The sequence below is a fragment of the Aplidium turbinatum genome, chromosome 15, assembly GCF_918807975.1.
Source record: "Aplidium turbinatum chromosome 15, kaAplTurb1.1, whole genome shotgun sequence".
Classification (NCBI taxonomy): Eukaryota; Metazoa; Chordata; class Ascidiacea; order Aplousobranchia; family Polyclinidae; genus Aplidium; species Aplidium turbinatum.
In genome coordinates, this window is record NC_137486.1 from 18792880 (window position 1) to 18812440 (window position 19561).

The 19561-nt window shown below is 37.8% G+C and overlaps 1 protein-coding gene across 1 annotated transcript; it reads right to left on the reverse strand.

Moving 5' to 3' along the window:
* Window positions 1-366: 366 nt before the first annotated feature.
* On the reverse strand, window positions 367-19204 carry LOC145784033 (adhesion G-protein coupled receptor G7-like). Its single transcript, XM_082595790.1, has 22 exons — window positions 19129-19204; window positions 18723-18811; window positions 17970-18126; window positions 17452-17634; window positions 16624-16757; window positions 16364-16508; window positions 15318-15522; window positions 14302-14414; window positions 13556-13687; window positions 12643-12755; window positions 11887-12036; window positions 11517-11708; window positions 10059-10277; window positions 9459-9545; window positions 7635-7784; window positions 7325-7434; window positions 6829-7023; window positions 6072-6223; window positions 4979-5145; window positions 4037-4204; window positions 3386-3506; window positions 367-1113 (listed from the first exon to the last, which is right to left on the reverse strand). Exons 1-22 carry the CDS (start codon window positions 19202-19204, stop codon window positions 989-991), a joined length of 3183 nt encoding a protein of 1060 aa, XP_082451916.1. The 3' UTR covers window positions 367-988.
* Window positions 19205-19561: the final 357 nt, after the last annotated feature.

Sequence of the window (19561 nt, forward strand, 5' to 3'; positions counted from 1 at the left end):
GACAAAGCCTTGATTGGTTATTCTTGGTAGTTTCGCATACTTGTAGAGGCTCTTGACGCAGGGCAGGTTACCGAGATTGACAGAGTGAAGTTTTCCGATTGCTGAAGTGTTGTTGCCGGAGAATTATTCCATTCATTAGGTGTCGCTGAATGGAGAGCAGTCTTGAAATGCGTTGCTCAAGCGCACACCAAGGCCAGAGTCGAACCAGCGCCGCGTGATCTTGAGCCGGGCGCGTCACCACTGAGCCATCGGAGCGGATAATGTCATGAAGCCAAATACATTATTATTGCATTGATTCAACGTTTGCAGACTGAAACTTCAGTGGAAGTTTTACCAGCCCAAGAATCCACACGCTTGTTTCCTATAGTCTCCCAAATGCTTCAGCATGCTTCAGTAAAAATCATTTCCGGTACTGTAGCTTACTTGGTTATAGATAGGCTAGTACGTGGAACCCAATATACAAACTAGAGTCAAACGTAACTGGACTTAAAGGTTAGGTCACTTTCTAATAATTACGTCAGAGGTCATCCAAGATTCATAAAACAGCCTTTGTCACATGGACTGAAATGATGCGTCGCGCAGCTTATGAATATTTAAGACAAGGAACACCGCTATTGGATATTAAACTGTTTTGGAATGGGCTCAGATCTGAATACTTCAACAACGTTTACTCATTTCGGTATGTGTTTTAAAATCAATACACTGTCGATTCAGCAGTTTCTAATTGGCATGACGACGCCTTGCCATTGCACAGCCTTGTGCTTTCAATGGGAAACAAACCAACACGAGGCTAATATGGCGTCAGCAAAGGAGCGAGCAAGAAAGCGATGCTTCTGTACAAAATTCATTGTGTGGCCCAAATTCATCTGATTGAGACACCCATTCTTCATCTTTTGTGATGAAATTTCGGCGAAGCTTAATCGAAACAAAGTTTATAAAAATAGTCAACGTAAGATGAGTGGTGCTTTACTAAAGTAACTTTTTCTGCTTATTTGGAAGTCAGTTCCGTAGAAAGTGATCTTTCCGTATTTGTCGGTTTCGAGAAACTTTTCCAGGCTTGCCTCGAGGTCGTAGACCCATGACCGTTGCTATGGAACCCATTAGTGTCTTGGCCTGAAAGACGAAGTTTTGTGAGATAAAGGTCAAAATGTTGTGACTTTTACCACGACGTGAACCTCACTATAGAACGTGGCCATACATGACTCTAAGGCGCAGTGATAACCACTTTGTGCAGTGATAAACTGCAAAATGCACAGTGATAAAATAAGTGTTTTTTGGCCGAATAATAAACAACTCATACCAATTTACAAAACACAAACCAGATTTCTTTATGTTCTCAGTGTCATTTTTTATATAAATTATTATTAGTTTTCAAGAATATCTGATTTCTTGGAAACAAAGATGACTTGTTCACTGAGAATGAGTTATTGGGAGACTTATAAATGTTGACTTGCAGTTTATTTTTAGAGAGGAGAGGGCCTAAGATCTAGTAAATATTTCAAGACATATGTTTAAACCCTAGTTTAAGTTTTGTTTGATATTAAACAACGTTTTAATACAATAAATCTCCTTCATATCTGTAGATTCGAAAACATTTTCTTGAGTTTTAAAAGCCGTTGGTAAAATATAAGGAAATCGGACATTCACTGCTTCGGGTCACTGACGTCACCAAAGGCACACTTCCTTCACTCTCACTTCTTTCATTTCCGCTTCAGCACGAGAAAGGCAGCGTGCCACTCAAAACGCGATGAGCTATTTCATCAAGAGATCAATGGAAGTTTAAATGTAAAGCAAATTTTCTTTAGGCGTGGCAAAAGTGAGGATTGGGTCTTAAGTTTTCTATGTTTTTAAGGAAAACTGTGGCTATTGCATTAGAAATTACAGTGCGGGGTAAGAAACTAACTCTGAGCGCTATGAAAGAAAAAAAGAGAAACTAAACAGTAAAACATAACGTTCCTTGGCATTGCCGCAAGATTGCGAATAACTAATACGTCTAAAACTCTAAACTACCATTGCAGGACAAAACCAGACAAATACAGCTTTTTGTTTTACAGTAACCTATAGGTTTTTTTCTTATCTTCTCGTTCCCCGATGCTTGGATCAAGTATGGGACTCATCTTTACCTTTATAGGTCTTTTTCATGGTTATTATTGGAGTAATGACATCTTCAAACATTTAGGCCTAACGCTTAAACTAAACTCTCAAACCGTCTTGACATACATTATGAAAGCTTACTAGAAATAAAAACTACTTTTAAACTGTTTTTATAAATTTGGTCATTCGTAGGTCAACCTGAAGTCTGTCCAAACGTCTGAATCGAATAAACCTCACTGGAGACTAACTTCAGCAAGGGCTGTATGATTAAGAGCACGAATAGTCGAAACATGTTTAGGCTAAACCGCTGATTGAACTTTCAGAGTTAGATCATAGGCCACGGGTTGGGTACATGAACAGAAGATAATCCACACATTGAACTAATCTTCTGATAAACTAACTTACTTCGCAGACTATCTGTGTTGTTCGTACCAATGCAATCCGCTGATGAAAATCACCTAATACTGACCCAGGCATAAATTTCGCATAAACTGATTCTCGATCATCAGACATTTAGCTTAATATAGAACATTTTTATGAATAAAATAATAGGACTAGAGCCCAATTCTTTTTAGAACTTTTTATAACATCAGTGCATTTATGGACCCCCTAAAAACTTACCAAGGGGCCAGTGGACCCTGGAATTTAGAAAATTGATAGGATATGCTATGACAGGATACTACAAAAATGTAAGATCTCGGCATGAAAACACATCTTCAAATTGCTTAATTTGTTTATGATTTGGGCACGTTTTATCAAAATTTGGGCAAGAAATTAACCTATAGCATCTCCATCATGTCTCATTATGACTGAAAATCTTTTCTTGTTTGAATCATCAAAAGTAGCCTAGGCTCTGCGTAGCCTACATGCGAAGTTAGCGAGCTCAACTAAAAATGTTCATGTTTCAGCTTGCAAGATTTCTGAAAGTGAAATATACTGAGATTTTGGACAGATTTACTAAACATTTGGGCAATAAAATTGAGACCTTTAGGCTATTTACTTCCTAAAATAATCAAAACGGTAGCCTAACAAAAAAAATAATGCATTTGAATAATCTATCTGTACAAATGAAGCAACGTAGGCCTAGTAGCCTATTTATTTACCAAACTATCGGTACCAGTGAGAAAGTGTAAAGCAGCGTATAATTTGCTGCAAAAATTGTAAGTTGATTATAGGCCTACTGTTTCGGACGGAACTCTTTTGCAGCCCCCAAACCAAATCTTTCCCAACACCAGTCGGACAGTATAATATTTTATAAACAAAACTTTAATGTCACCTGATAGTATATTACCTGGGTCTTTTTCGCTACAAGGATTCCACTTCTTACAACACAATACATTAATGACTGGATCTAACCAAGCCTTCCGAACAGTGGGACGTCGTACACAGAAAAAGTAAAACATGAACAAACCCTGAAGCAAAGTAGTTTATTTGTACGGAATCTAGCTGTAGAATTTGCTCCACTCTAGATCCAGCCACGAGCTCAGTGCCGAGGAGTTTCGCCTTCAACTCTAGTGCTGGTAGATCTGAGATCGATTCCAGGTCGGGTCACACCAAAAGTCTCTAAACGCTATCGATTGTGTTCGTTCTTACATAACGCAGTGCGGATGAATCGGGAAATAATGTGTTAACATCTTGAAGCTGATACAAAATTAAACGCGAGCCGTGTCGCTAAAAGACCTTAGCAGTTGTGGAGCGAGAATGAATAAGCTACACCAAAACATTATTATGAGCATTACTTTGATCTAGCAAATAAGTAAAGATTCCATAAGCATGCAAACCCAACTATTGAGTGCCACTTAAAGGATACAGCACTGAAAATTATCTGGCCTTCTCGGCTTAGCTGGGATCATGGCCACCTAAAGATAGGTGGCCATCTCCAGGTGGCCATGCTGGGATTTAGATAAACGAAAACAAAGAGACTCTTTCTGAAATATCATACCTGAAGCGAAATGCAAATAGCGAATATCCAAGCAAAAGCTAACTTCACGTTTTCATCACGTGACACAATAACAGGAATGGCAAACACCCACGCCATGCCCATTAAAACCGCCACTGAGATTGCCCGCACCACCTGAACGCTTGCTGGTTCTTCTATGGAAGACTGGATCTGGAAGCAATCATTGACGTACGCAATAAGTCGGTTTATTGCTAATTGGCACTTTTTTCATGTCAAATTATAGATAATATAAGTTTATTTTACAGGAGTTAATACGATTAGCCTTGCAGGCTTTAATTCTCATTTGGCTTCTTTGCTACCACTAGGCCTACTAGGCGGTTGATAAAAGATTCTATAGCGAACCTACAGCATTTCAAAAAATGAAGCATTTTAGAAACTTAGAAAACAGACGTTAAACATCGGTGTGGAAGAAAGGACGCTTTTGGAAAAAAAGCTTATCTGGTGTTTACAGTTATTTGAAAGCCAGGCGCGCTGAGATCAAAGTTTGAGCCCGTACCAATGAGATCCTGGGGACCAAATCAAGACACTTCTAAGAAAAATGCATTATATTCAAAGAATACGAGGTAGTTACTTCTAGTTTCCGGGCGCAACTTTCTAAAAGGTACCATTAAAAAATCCTCTTTGAGCAACAAAGGAAAAAGGCAAACAACAGCTAAATTAACTCATCGGTTTGCTACTGGCTGACTTGGCCCGGAGGGTTAGGGCGGTGGTAGCCATTGCATTGACGTGGGTTTGACTCCTACCACTGCTACGCTCCTTTGTCTTACATAATTACTGTACCAACAAAATTCGAAGAGGTTTTTTAATGGTACCTTTTCGAAGCGTGCCTCCCTGGCCGGGTTCAAAAGTAGGCCTACTCTCCTATCAACGCTACTGATGAAGACCCATTAAAGTGCACGTGAAAAATTTATGAGTCTCACAAACCTTTATTCGACCCCATGTGATTGCACGAATGACTGCAAATCCCATTATGATGTTTGACAAAAGAATAATTCCAATTATTGCAATGAAACCAGCATAGAACGACAAGCCTGTTATCCAGCAGAAGTCGCTGGAGATGTACCCTGACCATACGTCTGTGGCTGGACAATCTGAAAAGCAACATGATATTCTTGTACTGTACATATGTACAACCATTTTCAGGTTATATATTTTAGTGTCATTATTTTAGTTTCAAAACAACTTAAAGCCTATAGCTCTTGTTGACTGACACAAAAAAACAAACAGTCATGAAGTTATGCTAGCAGTTAGCCGATTGGAAGTAGAACTTTGAATTCTGATGAAATTTATGTTCAGACTGAAAAATCGTCTTTGGAAACAAGCTGCATAATTATAATTTTGCCTATCTGTAGTCTATTGGAAAGGTTGAATCGTTAACGCAGGTCCCATTACCAAGTTAGAGAGTTACTGTATTGTATGACTCTATTTTATTATAAGTCCAAGCGGTTTTTATTAGGCCAATCCATGAGGACAATGTTGCATTGGTGGGCTGTGAGGCATCCGCTTTGCAGCTGAGTTGCTGAAAATTCCAATAAAAGATGGACTGTTTTTTTTGTCGTATCCAGGCTTACACACCTGGTGGTTGAAGATTTAGATTAAGTAGACGGGAAGGCAAGGAAGCCAATCTTTGTGTCCACCTTCAGGCATGCCTTTAAGTGTCCTGCCAAAGACACAGCTGCATGCTCTTGAGCGGTGTCGAACCGGCGTTCTTTCGATTGCCGTTCCAGGGCTCTTACCACTCGGCTATGCAGCCGACGTCTGTGGACTGATTTGGAACGTTGGATTTTGGACAGTCAGCTTGTCAATGCAAAGGTTTTGCTTGTTTGGATTGATTTTTTCCTGTCAATTAATTTTATCTACTAGACGTTGAATGGATTGAAGCGCACACCTCGTATCAACAAATATTTTTGCTTGACTTTGCACCGCTAATAGCCTACCAGCGAACTCGCAGCATCAGGCTAAAACAGATCGTTAGCATCTACATTCTACATGGTGAAGAAAACTTTAATTATTTTACCATCATACGATTGTTCTGCTCCGTTAATTTCCCAATTAATAGCGACACCTGCGATTGTCAACAAGACCACGACCGCTGAAGAAACATAAATCGCTACCGCCATCTGGCGACACGATAAAACTCGGCAGCCTTCCATTGCGTAGACAAACATTCTGAAAAGAAATAATCAATTTATTGCAAAAACAGCATACACACAATTTCGCAAACATGTTGTTGAAGTTAGAAAAAGTTTTAAAACCAAAATGATAGTTGAGAGAGCATCTAAAACACGCCTAATATTTTTTTTTCAGGTAGAACAATTTACATTTTGCATATTGATCGTCAGGCTTAATACCCGAAAGTTGAAGATTTCGGGTATTAAGCCTTTCGAACACCATGTCAGGGCTTTCACCACTCAGCTATGCAGAAGTAGCGACTTTTGCGTATTGCTTATTGACTTTGAGGCTATTTAAAGCAAAATGCTGTTTTCAGCTTTGTTGGCCTTGGCAGTGCGACTCGAGCCCCCAAGAATAAAAAGGTAAATAATTTAAAGGTCAACTATTGTTTACATTAAAATGTAAAAACAAAAATCTTGATTTAGCCTATACAACATAATCAATATTACATTCTATTTAGCAAAGACTTCTAAAAAAATCACTGTCTGTTATTTAATCTATTGATTGACAGAACAGTATCTTACAGTTGTATTTACGATTATTTAAAACAAATTCTATAAAATTTGGGTGAGTAATTTTGTGTGCACACATTTCCTACTAACCTGAACATAGTGATGCTCTCTACTGCCATCCAACCCCATGTGGCAAGAAGAAGATAGTGAATTGATGCAGCTATAGCGACACATAGTGACCGATTGTAAGTTTGTTCGATTCCGAGCAGGAACAGCGTGTAGGCGAGTAGCAAACACACGCACAAGTTTGTGTGGATTCCTGAGGAACTTAACCGTCTCAATTCTCTGTACCGGCGAAACCCCAATAAAAACAAAAATCATTTATGCAAAATCTTTAACAAAGTAAAACATATTTCAATGGTTTAAACAATAAATACTATTCATACTACAAGAAGTGCTCAACGTCAAGAAAAAAGCCAAGCAGAGCGAATTAAATCAAATCAAATGATGTGTCTTCGTGGACTAAATACGGCTTGATTATAACAAATTCACTCCCATGAGCAAGCATCATCGCAATTCCACAACAACAACTGTAATTAACTCATCGTCTCTTTTGAACAAAAACAAAACTTTAGTTTGCACTTACGAAACTTTAACGAAAATAATGACAGTCAGCAGAAGGCAGAACACGCAAATGATGAGACCAATTTGACTTGCAATGTTTAGTGCCACGTTTTCTTGTGCATTATCATAACTCTGTAAAAAAAGTGATCATTAGCCTATCAACAAAGTATGGAGGTCTTCATGACAAAACAATTGTTTGCTAAGCTTTCTATAAAATCGATTTCGTTGTCCGCTGCCATATAAAAATTGGCTTTTGAAGCAATAGCCTACTCATATACTTTTCATTGAACAACTCATTTGTCACATTAATAGCTAAATAATAGTAGCCTAACCACGACTACGGCAAAGCTGGTGGTATGGTTGCATGTGCAGTAGACCGTGTCGTTGTGACGATTTCGATTGCTTGGTAACAAATGACAGCCATTGGTTGACCAGGTCCGATTGGTGTCATCGTAGAAACTACATTCCTCCAGCAAACATTCCTAAATAAACGAAACGTTAGCACAAATAAGATTGTCAAGTTTGAAAAAGATTTTCATTGTGAACAAAAGAGTGCGCAACAACAACAACAACTTGCAGCATTATTTGTCAAAATCGAACACAGGAAGAATCGGAAGATGATTTTTGTAAATAAGATTTGCACACAAATTTTCGAATGCTAACTTTTCAGGTAGCCACTTGTCAGATTTATCAAAGTGTATCGCTGGCTTGCAATGGAAGATTCAACAACATAGGAAAATGTTGCGAATTCTGAGAAACCTGATTCACTAAATTTTTCTCCTCGAAATTCCTTTCAGTTCGGTTAAATCTAGCCTTCTGGTTGGACAAAATACCCAATCTGTTGCAGCGACCTTCAGATTAAAAATACGCCCTCGGTTTGTCGTCAACATAAAACAGACAGCTGTATCTTGCAGTGCTGTAAAGTCGGAGCTGGAAGGATTTGGCATGTCCGGAGTCGGAGTCGTTAAAAAAAATGCCGACTCCGACTTGATGCAAAACGATGAACAATAAAATTTTTGTTTGCAATTAATTTTCAAAATTTTGTTTCTTGTTTTCTGTGTTGCGCTCACAAAGTAGTAGTGTTTGTTTTTGTCAGTTTTTGGAATAGTCGCCGTTTCAATTTCGATTCACTTAAGTTTAAAAAGACATTCTTCATATTTCTGTTTAAACGTGTCAGTTTGTCTTTTCCTGGCCATCACCGCCACCATAGGCTACCGTGCCATAGCACAAGACTAGAAAAAAGTAAAAGCGGAAAAACACGAGTCATTTTAAGTGTGTTGCTAAGATAATAGGGCTGGGAGTCGGGCGAAAATTATACCACCCCGACTCCTCGATTCATAACTGCCCGGTAGAGTTGAGCATGGACACAACCTTCACTCCATGCCATGGAGTGAAGGTTGTGGAGCCGGAGTTATTCCGATTTTCAAAAATTGGAGTAGATTTAAAGTTTCATTTTTTATACAAATTTCGAAGTGGAATGGATTCGGAGTTTAGTTCAGCAGCTTTCGTTTTATCGAAATCAAATAAATTCTGTATTGTAGTTCTGTATGTAGAAGAGAAGAAAATAAAGACTGCTCCTAATCATTTTGGCCTGGCGATAATGCTTATAAGTGTACTCCACTGTAAACATCCAATTGCCACTGAAATTGACAAAAGATTTTTGCACCTCCAGTTATTTTCGTGTTATCCTACGCATTGGCTGGTATTACGTTAACTCATAATTTGATTTTGGAGTGGAGTGGATTCGGCGTCTAAAATGATGAAATTTTTTGGAGTCGGATTGGAGTGGAGTCTGGTTTCATGGAGTAGGAGTGGAGTTGGAGTCTTAAAAATCACACTCCGCTCAACACTGCTGGCCGACTCCGTCTCCAGTGCTGCCAGATTTTGAGTGTTGCCAGTTTATTTTAAGTTGAATTTTACTTAAATAGGACAAAAGCGCTTTGTAAACCAAGTAGCCTATAGACAAAATAAGCCTTCGTATGTCGCATAATATCAAAAATAGTGGTGGTATTTGATGATACAAAGTAGGTATAGATTTCGGTCATTAACGTTCGTTTCGTTCCAGTAGCCTAGTTTGTTTCAGCACATTGTTTCATTTTTATTGGGAAGGTATCCTCTCCCAGAGTGGTAGCATATAGCCTCAAACTTACATTCACAATTGTTTGATTGCTTCTTTTGAATCCAAAAACAACTGGAAGGCTGATTTCTTCTTCTCTTTCATTGGACACAGTTGCCGTGACAACCTAAGTATGCAAATGGTGTGCATTACTAGTGACGTAGTGAAAGCTCACACTTCCAGGCATCAACTTTACAAAAAAATTTCCGGATATAATAGAATTTCCAGAAAAAATGTAGGCAACTGCAGTGTAAATTCGAAGTTTAAGTGTGTAGTTTATTATGAATACCAAAAAGCAAATGCTGAATGCTTAAGTATGAACACTAAGAAGACAATTGTTCATCAGGTATATCCTGTTTACTGGTTCACCAATTTCTAACCGTGCAATTTTATAGAAATTATGAATTCAAAGATCTAAAGATTGCAGCCTCTTTCGCCCTATTGTTTATGCAAAATTACAACAAAAATGGTTGCTAGGTCACGTATTAATACGATTTGCTTTGTTGGAGCGCTATTGTTTTTTACTTGAGTTATCATGTTGGAAGGAGCTTTCTAATAAACTGAATAGAAGTTTGTTGCTTTTATAATTTACCTTGAAAAAAAATTGACAAACAATTATCGTTACCTTTAATTAACTCACCTGCCTCACAAACCCCTTTTCAGAAGGAAATAATTCGCCGTTATTATGTGCTATAAATACTGCTCTGAGACTATTGTTTCTCATCTTTGATGATTGAATAGCTTTCCTCAATGCATTTTGTTCAATAACAATAAAGCTTTCTTTTTTTTTCTCACTTGAGGATGAAAATGTAATGTCATCGGGGTTTATAATTTCATCTGAAGTATCAAGCTTGAGAGCCTGTATCAAAGCAATGGTTATTACGGCATATCAGAATGAATGCGATTGAACAAAATTGATGATAAAGAATGAACAGGTGCATGGTGTAGTAATATCCGTAAGGTACAGTATGTGTACAATTGTGCTTTTGGCCATTATTTCGATCAGTGACAGTTCCAGGAGATCGGTTGGGTCGATTTCCCCCCATAAAACACAGAAAAGTAACTTTATTTACAGTGTATTTGCAAAGTGGGATTAATGAGGGGCCCCGATAGTTCAGTTGGGTAGCGCGTGACTTCGTGCACGAAGAAGCTTTAAGATCAAGCGACGCTGGTTCGACTCTCGAGGTCTGCGCTTGAGCATCTAATCGATGAAATAATTCCTCGGCAACAACACTTCAACAACAAGCGGAAGCTTTACTCTGTCAATCTCGGTGACCGGACCTGCGTCAGTGATTCAAGCCTCTACAAGTATGTGTAACTGCAAGGATTAAGCTTTCAAAGAAGCCTCCCCAGCCCAAGGATAAAAATTCAATCAATAACAAATAACAATGCAGACAAATCGTTGTGTTTTGTAAAAATTTTCTCTCTAAATCTACTCGCTGGATCCGTCCCTGATTTCGTTAAAATTATTGCTTTCATTATAAAGTTCGCTCTATGAGTCTATGAAGCAACAGTGTGCTTCACTCGCTGGCCGAGTAGTCATCGATTCGGCAGGTCTGAGTTCGATTCCAGGGTGGGTCATACCAAAATCCTAAAAATATTACCGATTGTGCTCTTTCTTGCATGACGATACAACGAGGAATAATGTGGTGACATCGAAAATATGATACAAAATTGAAAAAGAGTCCTGTCGCTAAAAGACCTCAGCAGTTGTAGAGTAACAATAAATATGTAACCATAGCATTATAGGCTATTACCACTTTAATCATTTCATTTATTCCTGCTAGGCTAACAAGCAGCAGTCTACTGTAGATGGGAGTCGGACAACTCGGCATGCGACAACTCAGCAATTACATTTCAGCAACTACCAAGTCAGCAAATGAGATTTACGTGCTCACGTCGGACGTGCTTGGTCATCGCTTGTCAAACTCATTTTGCTGATTTGTGACATTCCAAGTTATGGCTTGCTCAGTTTCATCATTTACCAACTTCAGCCACTTGCTCAAATGTTGCTAGCTCAGCTGTGACTTGCTCAGTTGTCGCTTGCTCAATTTACATCTGCTGACTTGTAGGAGACTCATTGTACAGTGTACGTTACCTTAACCTTCAGTTGGCCTGTTGTCAATCTGTAGCTTGGGTTAGATCGATCCAATGTGACCCGCTTTAGAAACGTTTCAACCAAGGAGCTGAGTTCATTCGAGTCGTACACTTTTTCTTCTGGTGACCTGGCAATCGCTGTTTGGAGGGAACTAATCGTAGTAATGACGTCAGTCGCTACTTGAGGCGTCACCTGCCCAAAAAGTTATAAATGTATCTATGCATGAATACAGTAAAATAAATGCAATTCCATAAAAACAATAAATGGAAACCTAAAACTTGTTTCCACCTTATAGAAATAGAAAACCAAAATTGATTCTTTATAATAATTTAGGCTAATGCTAGCTAAAAGAAATTAAGGAAACTCCCACCACAACTCCGGACTTTTGGCCGCTGATGTTCTCAGTGCTTTTTAACACATCAATGGCTTTTGTGATGTCATTTTGCGTCATCACGCTTGGCTCTGACGTAAGCAACCGTAGGTCACGAGTTGAAGCGCTTAGCTGGGCCTGAGTTGAAGACTGTGATGTCAAAAAAATCTGTTAAAATGACGAAGAGGTGGAAAGAAAAGCCCCCAACAACAAAACCCGTCATTTTACATTGATTCAAGGTCTAAAGACGTTGAATCAATGTTGAAACAATTAATTTTGATGTCTGAGATGTCACCGTGGTTAAGCTAGTTCCAAAGGCACTTTTCATATGCAGTTGTATTTTGCAAGAGGAAATGATGTATCGTAATCAATACCATGCCGGATGTGTTACCCAATAGAAACACGTCAAGTCATCATTTATGATCATTTACAAGCAAATATTGAATAGATTTCAGTTCATCAAAGTTAAGTCGGTTCAAAGTAGTTGGATGAATAAACTGTACCACACTACGTTCGACCACATATCGGCCACCCACTTACAGCTTTCAGAAGTAGCCAATGGTTCCAAAAGAGTACTGGAATCTCATGTCTCTACAGCATTTGCTTGGTTCAGACATAGCCTACATAAGTTATTCTCGCATTTGTTAAATACTTAACGTATATCTGCATTGTGTAGTTCATATAATTCAAGTAAGTATGTTAAAACATGACTATTAAAATGTTAGGCCTTAATCGAAACAATCATTAATTTATCACCTTATTCAGTACGTTATCAATCGTTTGTGAGCAAGGCGAAGTCGCTAAAGTTGAAAAATCATACTGAAAGGAACCATCTATCAAATCGCAAAATACGCTTCCCATCGGTCGTCCTGTAAAGTTTTGTTAATATTTGAATAACCAAACCTGAGGGTGAATGACAGCCGAATTTATGAGAAAAAGCTTTTAACTCGGGTCCTCTTCTCATTATTATAAATACGGTAGCTGGCTGAAATGTGCTCCTTTGATACCATAAACTGGCTCCTTGCTGGATACCATACTTTATCATAACTTGCTAACTTTGCATACAAAACAACGACATGATTAAAAAAAACTGTGGTTCAACACGTGGTCTGTGCGCTTGAGAAACAAACTTAAGTAGCCCTACAATATATAAAATGTTTAGTTTTAAACAATATTTCTCCAACAAGTGGAAACTTTGCATTGCTAAGTTCAATCTGAATGGCCGTATGCTTGTCACTGGTTCAAAGCTTCTCAGGGCATACCTGATTGTCAGGAAAGGGATAAGCTTCTAAAAAGGTAGCCTAGTATCAATCCGAAGATAAGTAGGTTATTCTTTCAATGCAGTAGCCTACAACCATACGTATGCTGCAACTTATACAAAGCTACAAAATCTTTAAATTCTACGCTCTTTTCATGAAACGACAAACAAGCAGCTCTTGCATTTCATAAATACAATATTGAACTGAAGAGAAGGTATCACAAGCAGATAAAATTAACAAAAACATGCCATACATTACTTACAGTTTGTCTAAAGAGAGCAAGTAATTTTATCGACCTACAACTTTATTTTCTTACCTTGCCTTACTGTAAGTTCATGATTATATAGAGAAAAGATTTTAATTTCTAGTTTAAAACTCAAACTTGTGTTTTAAGGATAGTTCGCTTCTACCTGATAGACAAGTTTCTTTGGAAACAGCAAAAGTCCTGTATGACGTCATTGGAAACGATAACAATGTTCCCGAACTGTTGATTATCTGGGACGTACAAGTAAGGTCATCCATGCCAGGATTGCTGGAGCAATCTGTCAAACACAGTTCATATTAAATGTGACGCAATCATTGTGTCCATGACGTTACTGCATCAACGTCTTGTGGTCGCCGCTTTTTTTTTTCTTTCATAAAATCATCATCGTCAGATCCGCTCAGCAGTGATTGGACTTTTAGTTTATTCTTATTAGTTTACTTCACTATCACTCTTTCTTCCAGTTTAAAAACTTTAAATTTGCTTTGATAAAATAGTGTTTGTTTACTGTACAGTATATAGCCTATGTTTGTTTTCCATTTCTTGCCTTCATAGATGCACGTCTAAGAGATCTTCAACAATTATAAAGCTTTTGTGCTTTAAATCTCCATTTTTGCTATGCCTGGTTTGTGTTAGAATCTAGCGCTCAAACGGTTCAAGGAAAAATAATAAAATATAGAAATAACAATCGAGCCAAATCTTTTCAAAGTATTTTGTAAAAAAGTAGAGATTTCGAAAAACTAATGAAGTGTTTGAGTAGCCTACAGCAGTAGCCTGTCAACATGCAGAAGTTTAAATATTTAGAAGCAAACTAAGTTGAGCATTGAAGTATAATAAAATAAAAATTTTATGCCCAAAAAGCATAAATTCTCTTTAATCAACCAATCAACTTACCTTCGTTTTTGAAAGGTTTTTCACAAATGAACGGCATAGACGTGGAACAAGCCAATCTTGCGTATGTGATTGGGGACTTGGCGTTAGGAGGATCCTTTTCACATAAATGATTGCTGGCAGAGTTGATGCAAAGAAATAAAATTTATTGCTTGTTTAGAAGCCTATCTTTATTTGTTAAGCTGAATTCACTTTTTTCCTTTCCCCAAGCTCAGGAAGGGCCGAATCCAACAACTAGTTTGAGGTGTGGCTATTTCAACAAACCACAATGACGTGTAGGTTCTACTCTACATTTAATTTGACCTTGTAAATATACCATCAGTAAATTTACGGTGATACTTCGTGAGCAACATTGTTAGGTTAAGTTTGTTTTCGTTTCTCTTTTCTTCACAAACAGATTAAAAGGTGCTATTGCTTGGTTGTACTTAAAATAAATAGCCAAAAATTAAACGGAATTTGTTAGAACATTCAATTGATTGTTCATTGGATTGTTCATGTAGATACGATATTCTCAATTTGGACATAACTTTCAAGGCTTCACAAATCGCTACCTAACCTTTCGGAAGAAAAACTACATTTTTATGGAACAAGCTCGAAACTAAACAAAGCCGTGACTTACGGGCAAAGCAAAATCGAGAACAAGGAATTTTGCGGCGAGGCAATTTTGTTTCGAAGAAATGTTTTGAACAGCCTTGGTTAGGTCCAGTATAGCGTTGACAGGAAGGGTGACAGGTCCAGATAATTTTAGGGTCCCATAACCTTTTCATGGAGGCCAGAAACTTGTAGGAACCAGAGCGTATTCTTTGGATATATTGCGTTTTTTTTCAAATTCCTAGATTTAGGGCCCGAGAATTTTGTTGGTATGGAGGCCAAATTATTTTCTCAACGGCCCTGGCTATGCCAACTACAATCTAAAATTCTAAATCTATAAAAACTACACGTCTTAGAAAACTTTATAAAATGAAGGACACTGCACCAGTAGACGATTGCAAGGAAAAGAATAAAAAAAAATATTTTACCTCCAAAACTTGTTTGATTTCATAGCATAGCTCAGTTGTCTTGTTACGTCATCGAATGTAGATTTGTTTCTCAAATCAGCAAGATGGCCGCTTGTTCTTTGACAAATCTTAACAGCTTTACTGTGATTGGCTTGTTCAGAATGGAATGTGTAGACGTTTGAATTAACTACAACGGATTGTATGAAGTCCTTTTTGTTTAGATCCTCTGCAATAAATATATGATATTTAATTACTCAAGTCAGACATATATTCAACAGTTGTGAAATAGGACAAAAAATATCCAATTGCGGCTTTTAAAACAACAAATGTCTTGGATTTCCACTTCAAATTAGTTTGAATAGATAAATTGTATAGAATAGCATCACCATGAGAATAATGGCGACTATATTCATAAAACGAAAGTGTCTATCTGGCCTGTTATTTCCGCAGTCACACCATTGCTCAAATGTTAGGCTACTTCAATGTGTTCTGGGATCATTGATGACATGTAGGCTAGACATTAAAAACCAGTTGTGTTTTGTGTATTTGCGTTTTAGGACACTTTCATCAAATTTTTAAGACAACATTTAAATACCAAGTCTACATGAGAAACGATATATCTTGCAAAAACTCAATCGATGTGCTATCTACCCCTACCCCACCCCGATAGCTCAGTTGGTTAGCGCGTGACTTTTGGAGTGAAGATTCTTCAAGATCAAGCGGCACTGGTTCGACTCTCGGGGTGTGCGCTTGAGCAACGCACGTTAAGGACTGCTCTCCATTCACCGGCATCTAATGGATAGAATAATTCCCTGGCAACAAGACTTCAACAATCGGAAACTGCACTCTGTCACTCTCGGTGACCGGGCCTGCGTCAGTGATTCAAAGCCTCTACAAGTATGCGAAAATGCCAGGATTAAGCTCTGCAAGAAGCTTTCCCAGTCGGAGGATAAAGATTCAATCAATCAATCAATCAATCTTGTGCAGCATTCAATGGTTTGTGTTTGAAGCACAAATATAATAAAAGAATACGGGGACTCGAAAGAATATATTTTATTAGATATTACTTTTATATTTTAGGGATTGACAAATAAATCCGCTCATTTTTTCCCCAGGACTGGCAGACATCCACTTTCCCATTGGATCAAACAAGACACCACCAGTTTGTTTTCTCGTTGATGGAAGGGGTAATGGATGATTTCGGAGCCAATTCTGCAAAAAAAATTAGCAAAATAGAATGCTAATGGTTTTGCTCAAATGATGATATTGTCTAAATAAAGACGTAACAATAATAATAATAAGTTACTGCTTTGTCCAGAATACAAACCTGATATTTTATACTTTGTTGGCTGCATTCCAAATTGTCTTGCAAAGGAATGCTGCTTCCGTCATCACTCCAAAACCATGCTGTGTCATTCAATGACGTCATTCCAACCCATAGGCCATTGATGACGTCATTATCTGGGAAGAGCATTATTATACTTCTAATAGCAACAATAACAAGAACTTTTAGATCCATTATCACATTCAATTGGCCACTCTATAACTTAACTAGCCTATTTAATGTAGGCACAAAACATAATATGAAACCAAAATGTAATTTTGATTTTAAACGAAAACATTGTCTACAGTTGTGTGCATTTCTGAATGTTTAATAAGAAGTCTCAGATGCAGATGCTATAAATACTGAAATTTAAAGTTAAAAAAAACAAACTTTTTTGAAACTTCATAAAATGTGTCGCATCTAAATCTATAGCTGCATTAAAGGTTGTTGCTGGATAATTAGCAGGTGGTCTAGCACTTCACCCAAGATAATCCAACCTCCCAAGAATATCAAACTGAAATTATTATCCAACTACCACACAGGACAAAACAAAGTAGCTTTAACGGGTATAGTATAATCATAATGCATTACACAAAAAATATGCATAGCCTAACACGGTAAATTACTGAAAAAAAGGGACCAAAATGTGCTGCACCAAAGTTTAGTTGCTTCAAATATACAGTATAGAAAAAATGTTTCTACCAGATAATTTGTGTGTCGTCTACCATGCAACACAGGTCAACCTGATCTTTCATTATTATCAAGTAGAAACTGTCATACTGTACAACTATAAACACAGACAGGTTAATGCAAGAATATCCAAAGACTTGCCAACTTCTGTCCGAACAACTGTTGACAACTGTTTTTCCAAATATTTTTGCACTTCCCTTCTCTTGACTGTGGCTAATACTTCACTTCGCTTTATGCAATGCAATCTGGCGTCCCAAAATGTACTTGGTTGCAGAAATAGCGTGAAAACAAAATTAGAAACGTGCAGTTCTTGCGGCTGAACGTCTGAAACAAACAGAATGACATTTACAAGACACCTGCGCAATTGACTGCTAATCCTCTTGCTACAGATTTCTAGGTCGGATAATATTTGATTTTGAAAATAGCATTTCCTACTAATTAATTATTTTTTCTTGCGTAAAACGATGAAGATAATAACCATGTTTTCCCTACTTGCATTGCAGTGTACGAGGGTTGCAAATTAGTAAAGTTGACTTTTACGAAACATTTTCATCTGTTGTAGAGATAGCCTACTTTCATTTTATGAACAATGAAATATACTTTTTTAACAAATGCACTATATTATGTATAGGCGCATATAAATATATAGAGTTGCAAACTTTTTGGCTGTTTGTATCCAATATCTGCTTCATTGCACAAGTCTTCTCCGCATTCTGAACAAACATCGTCGACTATACTGTCTCCTCTGACGGTGGGGCACTTTTCCATGCAGCCTTTCATCAATTGGGAAGAACTTTTGCGAGACCCGCACTTCGTCTATTGAAACAAATGTATAATTTGACATTTTGCCGTTACTTTTAAAGGTTAAGAGATTACGAAGTGATTATACTGCAATGACACACCTAGCCATGCTTAAGCTATATCTAATTGTAGCTGCAGGTGTTGCTGACGAGAGTGGTGTTGAGTACCACTTGCCACTCCTATTGTAAGTTAAAACTATGCCCTGAGATTGATTAGTAACCTTACAGTAGTAACAACTTTATCTCAACAGTAAGATCCGTACGAAACGAAGATACTCGAAGTTTTTGTCAAATGTTCGTTTGGTGAACGTGAGCTTACTTAAAGTCTTTGTGATAGACCTACAGTACAGTAATATCGGCTGCATAGCCGAGTGGTGAGAGCCCTGGAACGGCAATCGAAAGAGCGCCGGTTCGACACCGCTCAAGAGCATGCAGCTGTGTCTTTGGCAGGACACTTAAAGGCATGCCTGAAGGTGGACATGAAGATTGGCTTCCTCGCCTTCCAGTCCACTTAATCTAAATCTTCAACTACCAGGTGTAAACCTGGATACGACAAAAAAAAAGAGTACAGTAATCTAATTTACTGTTGCCCGGAGTCCACATTATTCTTACCTGAATGAGACCACATTTCATTGGTTCAATTTCGTTACATCTAGTATTCTGATTGGCTGGAACTGAGCAAGTGTAGCAAAACAATCCCACTGAAAAGCAAATAACATCTCGGCGGTTTGAACTTTTGTCTATCTTTTATTTAATATAGGCTAATAATTTTATCAAATAGGCCTAGGCTAATTAAAAAGAAAACTACTAAACTTTATTCATGGACAGTTAATAATAATAATGTTATGGTTTTATTTATAGTCGCTTTGCAACTGCAATAGGGTGGTATATTAACGACAAGACTCATTTTTAATTTTATAACAGGTTTACCATGTTATCACATTATTACCCGACTTTTCTCACTGCGTTATGCAAGATAGAACACAATCGGTATTGTTTTTAAAGTCTTCGGTTTGACCTGACCTGGAATTGATCTCAGATCTGCCCTCATCAGAGCCGAAGGCGAAACCACTCGTCCACTGAGCTGATGGCATGGCCGGTTATAAATGGCCTTACCAATATTAGTTGACTATTTTATCCATAAAGAAATTTTCTTGCCTTATGCATTTAAGCCTTTGGTTTCAAACCTATTTAGACTTACAGCACCCTTCAGAAGACAAAATGTTTTGTGGCACCCCATAACAGATCAATGATCTTTCACCTCGAATGCAGCAGTTTGATGGAATCAACCTTAATCGTTTCATACCAAACACTTCAAAAGACGGTATTCATAGCTTCTCTGCTTGAATTTCAGCTTTAATGCAGTGCAGACTGCAGAGAAAAGTAGGCAAGTTCACTTGTTGCGCCCTTTGAAAAGGAAATTAATTATAACACCTTCATAAATCAACCCA